Below are 12,622 nucleotides of genomic sequence, written 5' to 3' on the forward strand. Positions count from 1 at the left end.
TCTTCATGACTTATACATGTTCCTGTAACTATGAGATTATGCAACTCCCGTTTACCGGAGGAACACTTTGGGTACTACCAAACGTCACAACGTAACTGGGTGATTATAAAGGAGTACTACAGGTGTCTCCAAAGGTACATGTTGGGTTGGCGTATTTCGAGATTAGGTTTTGTCACTCCGATTGTCGGAGAGGTATCTCTGGGCCCTCTCGGTAATGCACATCACATAAGCCTTGCAAGCATTGCAACTAATGAGTTAGTTGCGGGATGATGTATTACAGAACGAGTAAAGAGACTTGCCGGCAACGAGATTGAACTAGGTATGGGATACCGACGATCGAATCTCAAGGGAACAACGTATGTTGTTATGCGGTCTGATCGATAAAGATCTTCGTAGAATATGTAGGAGCCAATATGGGCATCCAGGTCCCGCTATTGGTTATTGACCGGAGACATGTCTCGGTCATGTCTACATTGTTCTCGAACCCGTAGGGACCGCACGCTTAAGGTTACGATGACAGTTATATTATGAGTTTATGCATTTTGATGTACCGAAGGTTGTTCGGAGTCCCGGATGTGATCACAGACATGACGAGGAGTCTCGAAATGGTCGAGACGTAAAGATTGATATATTGGAAGCCTATGTTTGGATATCGAAAGTGTTCCGGGTGAAATCGGGATTTTACCGGAGTATCGGGAAGGTTGCCGGAACCCCCCGGGAGCTAAATGGGCCATGATGGGTCTTAGTGGAAAAGAGAAGAGGCAGCCCTACATGGGCTGCGCGCCTCCCCCTTCCCCTAGTCCTATTAGGACTAGGAGAGGTGGCCGGCCCCCTCTCTCTCTTTTCCCCCTCCGCGAATCCTATTCCAACTAGGATTGGGGGGGGGGGAATCCTACTCCCAGAGGGAGTAGGACTCTCCTGGCGCGCCACACCTTGGCCGGCCAGCCTCCCCCCTCTAGTCCTTTATATACTGAGGCAGAGGCACCCTAGAACACACAAGTTGATCCACGTGATCTATTCCTTAGTCGTGTGCGGTGCCCCCAGCCACCATAGTCCTCGATAATACTGTAGCGGAGTTTAGGCGAAGCCCTGCTGCTGTAGTACATCAAGATCGTCACCACGCCGTCGTGCTGACGGAACTCTTCCCCGACACTTTGCTAGATCGGAGTCCGGGGATTGTCATCGAGCTGAACGTGTGCTCGAACTCGGAGGTGCGTAGTTTCGGTGCTTGATCGGTTGGATCGTGAAGACGTACGACTACTTCCTCTACGTTGTGTCAACGCTTCCGCAGTCGGTCTGCGTGGGTACGTAGACAACACTCTCCCCTCTCGTTGCTATGCATCACATGATCTTGTGTGTGTGTAGGAAATTTTTTGAAATTACTACGAAACCCATCAGGTGTGCGATATCCTCGGACAGGTATCCGGCTCCCCTCAGCTTCTTGATGTGTCCCTCCGTGACGGAGGAGACCATCCACTTGCCTCCCGCTCCGGACATGGTTGGAGAAGGTTGAGGAGGAAGATGTGGACTTGGGCGCTGGAGCTCGAGTGCGCGAGAATGGATGAGCACAGGAGGAAGAAGGCGTGGGTAGAAAAAGGTGAATCCTTATCCTTTTATATGGGCGGACCAAACTATGCGCCCCCACCAGCCTGATAAAACTTTCTTATCCCCCAAGCGCCGTAATCAATGGCGCGGTTGGGTTACCCACGTCCGTATTGATGAGAATCCCGCGATAAGGGGACACGATCTCTGCCTCGACAAGATGTGCCAAGGGAACCACCTCAGGAAACGCGCTGAGGTTGGCTGTAAAAAACGATTCGAATAAAGGCTTGGCTGTGGTGTGATGTCACACTACGAGATACGTCAGCAGATTAGATTTGTGGAAATATTATTCTCTCTACGGTGGTATGTGGAACTTGTTTTGAAGAGCCGGACATGATCCTTGTGTTCAAAATCTTCTATGAAGTATTCGGAGGAGGAACCCGCCTTGCAATGCCGAAGACAATCTGCGCGCCGGACTCATCGTCATTGAAGCCTGGTTCAGGGGCTACCGAGGGAGTCCTGCATTAGGGGGTATCCGGACAGCCGGACTATAACCTTTGGCCGGACTGTTGGACCATGAAGATACAAGATTGAAGACTTCATCCCGTGTCCGACGTTTGAATGTAGGCGTCAGCAAACTGCTCGTCTTCAAAGTTCCAACCCAACGTTTCTCGTAGCTTCAGTTTCAATTGAGCTGCCTGCTTCCGCGAATGCTTGTTCTCCCGATAGGCGGCTCGCTTCCTCCTCCTCGCATCCCTCTCCAACCTTAATTGACTATAGAACTGGCGCTCGTCGATGATGTCTTGCGGGAAGCCTCCACGCCACGCCACCAAGGCTTTCACGTCCTTCTCTGCGATGGCGAGGCGACGCTGCCGTCTCCGGTGGATACGACGATCCTCATCGGTGAAAAGCCGCGGGAGAGGCGCCAGATCCTGCGCCCGCTGGCTCGACACGGTGGGAAAACTCATATCCCGACGAGGCCTCCGGAGGCGCCACGCCGCCGCGTCGTGCGCGTGGGCCGCCTCCTCGGCGGTGTCGAAGGTGCCGAGGATGAGACGCTTCTCGCGAAAGTAGATCTCGGAGGAGAAGGCGCCGGAGCGGAGCTCGCGGACTCCGTGAAAATCCGAAGCGCCCAGGCGGCGGATCGACATGGTGGCGCAGAGGCGGCGAGAGTGGGCGGCAGACAGAGTGTGGAGGGAGCGCCTTCTTTATAACGAGGGCTGGCCGCGGCGCGCGCGCGAACCTTTCCCACATGCTGGAGCGCCAAAACCAGCGCGCGCTAGGCCGATTTCCACCACGCGCGCGAACATTTCCCGCGCGCTGGACAACCAAAACCAACGCGTGCGACCATGAAATGGGTCAGCCCGTTGGGCGCACTGCCGACCCAAAACTAAAAGAGGGCGGACGGCAGGCAGGCGGCCGACCCAAACGGACAAAAAGCGGACAAAAACGCCGTCCGTTTGGGTCGGCCCGTTGGAGTTGCTCTAAGTGCGTTGCCGACCCATATCTAAAAGAAAAGCGAACGTCAGACGGGCAGTCAATCCAAACGAACAAAAAAATGAACGAAATCGCTGTCCGTTTGAGTCGCCCCATTGGAGTCTCGGTGATCTGTCCCGCAACCACCAAGCATTTGATCTTTCAATTTCAGATATCCAACCAAACTGACCCTGAATTCCTGAACTCACCTGCTCTCTCTGTATCTCGCCTCCCTCCTCTGTTCTGCTCTGCTCTCACCTACCCACTCCCCCCTGTGCCTTCCCGATCCCCTTTCCTGCTCATCTCATCGGGTCGTCACACTCCCACTCGATCCCTCTCCTCAGATCTACCAGTCCCCGTCCCTCGAGCTCAGTCCCACGCCCCTGCCCCTCCTCCATCCCCTCTTCGTCATGCGCGGCAGTCGACCGAGCCCAGCCCCCTCCATCCCCTCTTGGTCACGCGCGGGCGCGGCAGTCGACTGGGCTCCGACTTCGCCACCGAGCCTTTCTTCGCACCACCACCGCGCTTTGTCGCTCCCTCCTCCACGGCGAGGTTCGTTCAGTTCATAGGCCGCCGCTGCCTCCTAATTTGTTCCAGTAGCAATGGAGGTTCCGTGCCTCTTGTTCCTGAAATCCGCGTGCCAGTGCGTGGTCAACCAAGTCACCTCAAGTGCCGGCAAAGAGATTGCCTTGCAAGAAGGCGTGGTAAATGACGCCAAGTTCCTGTCGGAAGAGCTCGAGGAGATGCTCAAGTACCTCGTCAATGTGGAGAGGGACGAGGCCAGCGAGGTGGTGGATGTAGGGTCAAGCGAAGATGTGAAGGAAGCAGGGGGGTGGGTGGACAAAATCCGGGACATGGCCTGCGACATCCATGACTGCCTCCAGGACCTGGGCCCTCATGGTGTGGAGGGGTTGTCCTTGCAGAATCTCCGGTGGGCAACCCTGGCGTCACGGCACAAAGTCGCCGCCGAGCTCAAGGACTTGGTGTCCCAAGTCAGCCGCTTGAGCGAGAGAAAGGAGCGCTATCAACGCGCCGGCGGCAGGATGGTGAGGAGGCCGGCGGTCTGGAAGGAGGAGGCATGGCTGGTTGTGCCAGATATCGACTGGAGGGTTGATCTCGGCCAGCTGCTTGCTCGGCCGGACGACTCACTCGTGGTGATCGCGGTCTGGCTGATGACAGACCCTGCCGCTCCCGCTGCCGGCGGAGCAAGGGCCCCTTGTCTCATCAGCGACATCTTCGACGATGCCGAACGATTCCAGTGCCGTGCATGGGTCACGGCGACCCATTCCGTCAGCGTCACCGACTTCCTCCGTGCCTTGGTGAGGCAGCTCCTTGCAAATGATTCGGCACCGGCGTCGCTAGGTGCCCTTTGCGATACAGAGGCTATGGGGACGGAGGAGCTGATGAAGGCCGCAGCACACCACCTTGGCGAGAAGAGGTACCTGGTGGTCATTGAAGACGTATGCACGAGGCCCGTATGGGACTGGATCAAGCTCTTTTTCCCTAACGATAGGAACCGCAGTCGGCTCATAGTGACATCTCGAAGAGCAGATGTGGCGAGGCACTGCGCCGGCAGGCCGACCAGATCGTTCATGCTTGAACGAGTTCTTGATGATGATGCAAGGGTTTACGTCTCTTCTGACCAGGTATCAACTCTGTCTCAACTCTCATCCTTTTTCAGTTTCTCTGATTTGCTTCTCAGCATTTTATATTTCAACTGCCAAAATATAAGACAAGATACATTTATGAAGACTGGGCGTATTTATTATTGATGCCACAAATATTAGTTCACTCTTAAACCTTTTAAGTAATAAAGCGCCCCTTTTCGAAAAGACAAATATTAGTTCACTGAAAACTACATCAATGACTTAAAAGGATTGTAAAATTTATGATTGTAATACTTTTTGAGATCAAGGTTGAACAGATGAAAATCATATTCTTATCACTAGCAGCTTTAAACAATGTAGATCAAGTCCTTGACATGGTTGATCAGATCAAAACAGGATCTATTCTCTCGACCGACTGACCCTAGAGCAGCTTTGTTATCAGGTTTGGCACACAAGACCCCACCTTAGGCTGTTTGTCATCAAATAGTCAGAATTAGCTTCTTGCAGGGTTTGCGTAACGACCAGAATACCTTTTCTTGTTCCTGTGTTTTTTTTAAAGGAGAGAAAACTCTTGCTTTTACACCAATTGGTGCGCACAGTCATTCTTGCTCCTCTGTTGGATGCAGCCATGTCATCTTTGAGGCATTTCCTCGAACATGCGTCACGTAGAGCTAATGTAAGGGTCCTGCAGAATCGGAGATGTGGTATTGCAGTTACAGGGTTCTTGCACATTGTTTTAGCTAGTGTTCTTCTACCACCACAAAGGGGCATGATCTGCTCTTGTATACACACACACACACACACACACACACATTCTGCTTCACTGTTAAAAAAGATGATTAATATACTCCTTGTCACAAAAAAGACATCTATCACTACCCTTCCAACCCCTCTGTTGCGGTACATCTCTTGTCAAAATGCTACCTCTGAAAGTTAGCCATGTAAACACTAACTCTTAAGGGATTGTTCGTTTAATCCCTTCACTAAGGGGATTGGAGAGGTTTGAAGGGGATTGGGAAGGAATTTGACTTACAGGGGATGTAATCCCTTACAACCCCCTTTAATCCCCCTCAAACCCTGTGCAACCGAACAAGGCCTAAAGGAATTTTCACAAACCGTAGTTCTTTTGTAAGGACAAGGCACCTGAGAGGCTTTCAAAGCTAAATACATAGATTTAGCACTCAACTCCAGAAGCTATGAACAACCACTTAGACCTATCTTCCTCCTCATTAAGAACAGCATTACTAGTACATAAATTTTGCAGCTCATTCCACATAACAGCTAGCTCATCCCAACATTTTCCGAAAATTAAGACACCTCTAGCCTCCTTTTCCAAAAAAAAAAGACACCTCCAGCCTTCTGTAAAAACTATGTACAGTTATATTCTTGCTCAGAGAAAGATTGAAAAGTATAGGAAATTTAGAAGCTAGAGATTTATCACTGATCCACATGTCTTCCCAGAAACAAGTCCTTTCACCATTACAACTATTTTCCTACAAAATTAAAGAAAGTATCTCTAACCTTCAGAATCCCAAACCAGAAATGTGAATGAAAGGGTTTATGTTTGCACTGAGATAGATTAGAGCTAGACAGATACTTTTCCCTGAATAGATCCTGCCATCTACCTTCCTCATTTTCCAGTTTTCAGAGCCATTTACTTACTAAACAAATGTTCATCACCTCCAAGTCCACCACACCTAAACCCCCCTTGCTCTTTAGGTTGACAAATATCTTCCCATTTCACCAAATGATACTTTTTATCATTTTGGTCTCATTCCATAAAAGTCTTTTCTAAAGAAATCCATTCTTCTTCTAGGACATCTTGGGGAGAATTAAAAGATACACCATACAATAAGGAACATTACTGAGGCATGATCTACCCCCATATGAGGCAAATCTTCCTTTCTAAATAGTACCAATTTTTTTTTCTACTTTATCCTCTGTACTTCTCCAATAGTTTTTTTTAAGTTTCTTATCATGCAAAGGCATACCTGAATATTTAAAAGTTAAGTTTTCTTCTACACATGCTAAAATGTATTTGTACTCATTAATCTTATCCTTGGCTTTACCAAACATAAGATTTCACTTTTATGAAAATTAATCTTGAGGCTAGGCAGACAGATGTTCAAAGATACACAGTAAATTCTTAAGATTTCTAGCACTATTCAAATCATCAGTAAACAGACATTTCATATTTTCATTCATTGAGCTTTAGCAAGAATCTAGATGCTTGTCTCCTCAAAGTATTGGATTTGTTTCAAATTATCCACTCTTCACTTTTCCTCTAATCGTATCATGTTGTCCATGTGGATTTCGGAAACGAATTTCTTGATCTATTGCCAAATATGTCTTCTTTCCAGGGCGCTACTGCTAGCGGAATTAGTGTGGTTATACAAATAGAGCCATACTCGGAGTTCATTGGCAGGAAGAAGGACGTTGCTGAACTAACTAGATGGATATCAGAAAATGTTACTGAGCCCTGGCCGATCTCAGTGTATGGGCCCAGTGGTGTTGGGAAGAGCACCCTCGTCAGGAAAGTAGTATACGAAAGCCCAGATCTCAGTAGTGAGATCCAAAGGCGAGCCTGGATCACCATGATGCAACCTTTCAACCAACAGGACTTCCTGCGCAGCATAATTTCACAGTTTCAGGCATGCTCTTCCCTGGGAAGGAGCACACAATCCGAAATTAATATCCAGAACATGTCAGAGGACGAGTTGGTGACTGAGATTTCTCAGCTCGCGGCAGGCGATGGGAGATCTCTGGTGATCATCGACAGGCTGTCAGCACAAGAAGAATGGGATCAGGTGAAGTCATGCTTATGGAATGATGGAGACGGAGGTGCTACCTGTACTGTTATAGTTACTACTACGAATGCTGCAGCTGCTCATCATTGTTCCGGGAATAGCAACAATATGTATAAGCTGAGCCCCCTTGATAGTGCTGCTGTCCGTCAGTTGTTTTATCAGACGGTATGTTCCTCCCAAACATGAAATATGATTATCTATTGGCAAATCAGATCGAAATATGTAGTATTAAGAACAAATCAAACACATGACTGAAACTCTAGACGCATGCCAAGCTAGGCCGTAGGCTTGGAGAAAAAGCTAGTACCGCTTTACCGTACGCATTTAAGTTATGAAAGGTGAAGCATGATTTGCGTAAAAGGGTACACATTTAAGTTATGAAAAGTGAGCATGATTTCAGTTAAGGCATTTTATTTATGCAGATAGTTATAGGATTTTGTTGGTCGATATCAACCAAGCCATGCATTTATGTTGGTGGATGGCCAAAGATAAATTCAGACTAAGTTTTAAAATTACTTAGATACCTTCAGAGACCTTCATTGCTATAAGGCTGTATATGCGACTTTAACTATATTTTTTCCATTTTTTCCTAATTTTAGTATTAGCATGACAACTTTATTGCTACAAGATTAATTCATGCAGCAAGTCACTTATGCTGTTCTGTTGGTGTCGCTTTTTCTACATAATGAGAATGATTTATTTATTTTTGCACTTGTTGCAATATCAGTACTAAAACTTATATGGCCACGAACAGGTATTCCAACATGATGGACTAATTGAGTTGTGTGGACCAATGGTTGATCATGCTAATCACATCATAGAAAAATGTGATGGGAACCTTCTCGCAATCAGGATTGTAAGTGGACTTCTTGGCACGAAAATTCGAAAATCTACAGAATGGGAGAAACTGCTAAACAGGCTTAGCTCAATGTTAAAAGACAACCCTGACCTTGGGATTGTCAGTGCAGCAGCAAAATTGAGTTATGATGATTTACCATCCCATATGAAATACTTGCTCCAATATCTTAGCATTTTCCCCAGAGGCCGCAACTTAATGCGTAGAAGATTGGCAAGGGCATGGATAGCAGAAACCTACTGTAGAAATGCAAGAGGATATGATGCTGAGGAAGTTGAGAAGATCTTTAATGGGCTTGTTATGATGAGTATGATTCATCCATCGAAGCGAGTAGAGATAACTAGTGGAAGAATAAATGGTTGCATTGTTGATGATGTGTTTCAGCAGCTCGGGGTTTCAGATGCAAAATTGCGGGATTTTATCTACATCCTTGATGAGCACCCTTTGGACACCAACCCAACAAACTCCAAAATCAGACATCTAGTTATTACAGTTGGCTGGAGAAGACATGATGATGAACGGATTGATGAGTTCAAGAAATTAGACCTCTCTTGTGCTCGATCACTAACAGTTTGTGGGGAATGGAAGTCTTGTTTCATTTCGACAAGGATGAAGTTGCTAAGGGTGCTCGATTTGGAAGACACTGAAGGTCTAGAGGAGCATCATGACCTTGAACAGATCGGGGAATTCCGGCATCTCAAGTGTCTGGGTCTCAGGAACACTGGAATTGCACATCTTCCCAACTCCTTGGGTAAGTTGCTAGGGCTTGAGGAGTTGGATATCAAGGGTACATACATTGCTAAGCTGCCATCTACGGTCATCCATCTTACAAGGCTGCGCCGTCTCCATGGTGGTACAGTGGCTGCACGCAATGCTCGGCTAGATTTTGTCAGTGAAATCACTAGAGATTGTCCTGGGATTATCCAAAGTGCTGCTTCATCTGCTTTCTGCTGTGTTTGCTATGTCTATTTAAGAGGAAGAAACCATATGGTGTGCGTGTCCCAGAGAAGATCGGAGAACTGAAGTCTGTTTTAACTCTGGGGACCATTGATGTTGCGGGAAGTCGGAGAGTTATGAAGGAGCTACAGAAGCTAACGCAGTTACAGAAGTTAGGGGTGACTGGCGTTACAAAACACAACACCAAGCATCTCTGCTCTACTCTTGAGCGTCTTCACCAGCTGCGGTCACTGATGGTCGACTCAAGTGATTCACTCAGCAGACTGGACACCGTGTGCTCACCGCCACTCCGTCTTGAAGCACTGAAGCTATATGGCAGTCTTGGTACGCTCCCAAGGTGGATCAAGACCCTTCATAATCTCCACAAGCTATGCCTGCGCTCGACACTGCTGGATGGGGATTCTGTACAGGTCATTGCGAAGCTACCCAACCTGATCGTGCTACGCCTTCTGGCTAAATCACTGGTGGCGGAGGCGATGGAATTTGGAAGCGACGTGTTTCCGAAGCTTGAGCTTCTGCAGATTGATGGGTTAGAAAATCTCATGTCCTTATCATTTCAAGGAGGAGCAGCCCCAAACTTAGAGATACTGCAGGTCGCTGACTGCAACTTTGTAAGCGAGGATGGCTTGCGTCAGTTTCACGACCTACCAAGGATCAAAAAGGTTTCATTGGATGGTGTGCTTGTTCAGAAACGACCTCCGCATACCAGCATTCCTCAGAGGTCGTCGTCGACAGGCCTAGACCCTTTTGATTTACCTGGTAGAGGTGCGCGTGGTGACCGGTTACGCGCGTGGAGACAAGCAGCCCGGGTTCTTAATGCAAGCCGACGGTATGCTCTTGACCTTAGGAAGGAAGCGCAAAAGGAAGAGGTAATACGAAAAGTTGAAGCTCAAGCACATGTAATTCGTGCTGCATTCCGCATTAAAGAAGCAGCAAGAAGGGAAAATTCTGAGATTCAAGAATAAGCCACACCCCACCCTTCCTGTGTGTTGTGTTACTACTTGCTATGTTTTTTTGATTTGAAATCATGAGATTATCATCTAATTGTGTCTACTATCATCTTTTGAATAAACTCCCATTTCTTTTGAATCTAATAGTCCCGGACCACATCTTTCTCACCGATCTAACTTATCGCTGCCTGCCAAATTACAATCACGCAACTGCAATTTTGGTGTTGAAAGCAATGTAGAACGGTTGCCTGTTAATTTGCTGCCTGGCTCTCTTACCTGCTTTGAGATTTTATTCGTAGAGGTCTATTGATTAGTTGGCTTGTTGAAGAAATATATACTACAGGGATCTAGAGATTATTTTAGGTACTGTTTGTCAGCTGGTTGTCATGGCGCCATGATTCTTGTACTGTAGCAGACCTGTTCATTGTGTTTGCCAAGGTACTTTGCCTTCCTAAAGTCCTACCTGGAGAATGGCCAATGGTGACACAACTTGTCATTGCGTTTGCCTTGGACGGGTGAGGCAGACCCCAAATATAATCTCTGTTGTGAATGTTGTTCATTGCGGTTGTTTGAGAATGTATTTGAACGAGAATAGTATGACACAAGTCCGATAAATAAAGGACACTACAGAAATTCAGAAACAGTACCACGTGGTAACATGAAGAAATTCATGTCAGAGCAGCGGGATCTATGGAGGAGGGGGAGAGGGGGTGACCTTGCGGGTGAACTTGTGGATGGCGAGGACGATGCGCTGGACGTGCTCCTCCGTCTCCGCCGAGCCCACGACCTCTGCCTCCGCCGCCACGACCACCGTCTCCTCCCCGTCCATCTCGGCCGCTCCCCTGGCTTCCATGTACTCTTGTGAACCTGACCTGAATATATACAGTAACAATCTTCAAATGCTCGGTGGTCGCGGGATAGACCACCGAGGCAGCCGCAAGGGGAGGTGTTAAGGATCCGGGGTGGTGGGTTTCTTGCCGACCTAGAAAAGAAAGATGGGTTTCTTGATCGATCTGTGCTCTGCGTTTGGCATCATTTGTCTTACTATAAAAGCTTTTACGCAAAACTGGTCCAGGCTTCAACGTCATCACGTGCACTACTTGTCCTGAGCACCAACACATGGCATACGTCCACGTGCACTACTTGCTTAGCATGCTTTGTGCTTTGAGTTAGTTTCTCACCCGCAAAAAAGTTCATGAGGAAAGGTTCTAGAATATGGAAAAAAGTTCATGACATTTTTTTCACAAATTCGAAAAAGTTCACGAACATAAAATTTTTATGAATTTGGGCAATTTTTGGGGAATTTCAAGCAAAATCATGAGAAAAAAATAATGAATTTGATTTTTTAGAAACAAAAAATGTTCACGAATTTGAAAAAAACTTAGTGAATTCTTAAAAATATCATGAGTAAAACAGTTCATGAATTTGAAGAATATTCACGAACACAAAAAATGTGTATGAATTTGGAAAATTTTCAGGAATTTAACAAAAAAAGTTCATGAAAAAAAATCTAAAAAACATAAATTTTTTCGAGAAAACAAAAAATGTTCAGGAATTTGAAAAAAACTTCGTGAATTTCTTGAAAAAAATATCATGAGCAAAAACGTTCATGAATTTGAGAAATCTTCGCAAATATAAAGAATGTACTTGAATTCAAAAAGTAATTCATGAAAAAACAATAAATTCCAAATACAAAAACGTTCTTGAATTTGAAAACAAATCTTGGAAAAATATATAGAAAAATCACTATTTTGATGAAATTCAGGAATACATGAAAGTTCATGAACTTGAAAAGAAAAGTTCACGAATTTGGAAAAGGTCATGGGCTTGGAAAAAAAAATGACGCCGCTAACACTCGAACGTTTCGTCTCAGGAGGGGCCAGATGGAACGAAATGTTCCAACGAACAATTTCTTTCGATAGGGAAACCCCATAGCCCGAACGCATCCCCGTAGATTCGACAGGCTTTTTCCCTATTAAAACACAAGGAAAAAAGCCCAGTAGCGAAACAAAAAGAAAGGCCCAGATTCCTTTCTCTGGATAAATAAAAACCCAGTTTCTGCTGTGCTAAGAAATAAAAATGTCATCAAATTTAAATGGGTCTATTGGTGTGATTTGTAGGGACCAGGGAAGCACATTCCTGGGAGCCTCGACACTTGTCTTCAGATTTATCTTAGACCAACCTATATTGGAGGCATTGGCGATACGGGAAGCTATGGCGTTGGCGAAGGATCTATACACCCAACGTATCCAGGTTGCGTCCGATTGCAAGGTAGTAGTGGACGACATTCAGAAGCGTAGTTTGGCCAGCTATTGTGTGATAGTTCAAGAGATCATAGATATTTCTGGTTCTTTTATTTCATATAACATAGTTTATGAACGTAGTAGCTCAAACTTTTTTTTTGTGAAATACTAGTAGCTCAAACTT

The 12,622-nt window shown here is 46.4% G+C and overlaps 2 protein-coding genes across 2 annotated transcripts; one reads left to right on the forward strand and one right to left on the reverse strand.

Annotated features, from left to right (window-relative positions):
- Positions 1-2,141: 2,141 nt before the first annotated feature.
- On the reverse strand, positions 2,142-2,693 carry LOC147974072 (uncharacterized). The gene has a single exon (XM_087524902.1). It carries the CDS (start codon positions 2,691-2,693, stop codon positions 2,142-2,144), a length of 552 nt encoding a protein of 183 aa, XP_087381028.1.
- A 526-nt stretch (positions 2,694-3,219) lies between these two features.
- Positions 3,220-10,334, forward strand: LOC125511642 (disease resistance protein Pik-2). The gene is given in 4 exon segments (XM_048677069.2): positions 3,220-4,664; positions 6,986-7,597; positions 8,187-9,237; positions 9,240-10,334. Coding segments are annotated over 4 exon segments (3,678 nt in total). The 5' UTR covers positions 3,220-3,620; the 3' UTR covers positions 10,211-10,334.
- Positions 10,335-12,622: the final 2,288 nt, after the last annotated feature.

This window comes from Triticum urartu, chromosome 5A (genome assembly GCF_056163025.1).
Source record: "Triticum urartu cultivar PI428250 chromosome 5A, HENAU_Tu73, whole genome shotgun sequence".
Taxonomy (NCBI): Eukaryota; Viridiplantae; Streptophyta; class Magnoliopsida; order Poales; family Poaceae; genus Triticum; species Triticum urartu.

Bases quoted from the DNA above. Each gene is read 5' to 3' on its own strand.
- LOC147974072 (XM_087524902.1), bottom strand. From the start codon at position 2,693: ATGTCGATCCGCCGCCTGGGCGCTTCGGATTTTCACGGAGTCCGCGAG.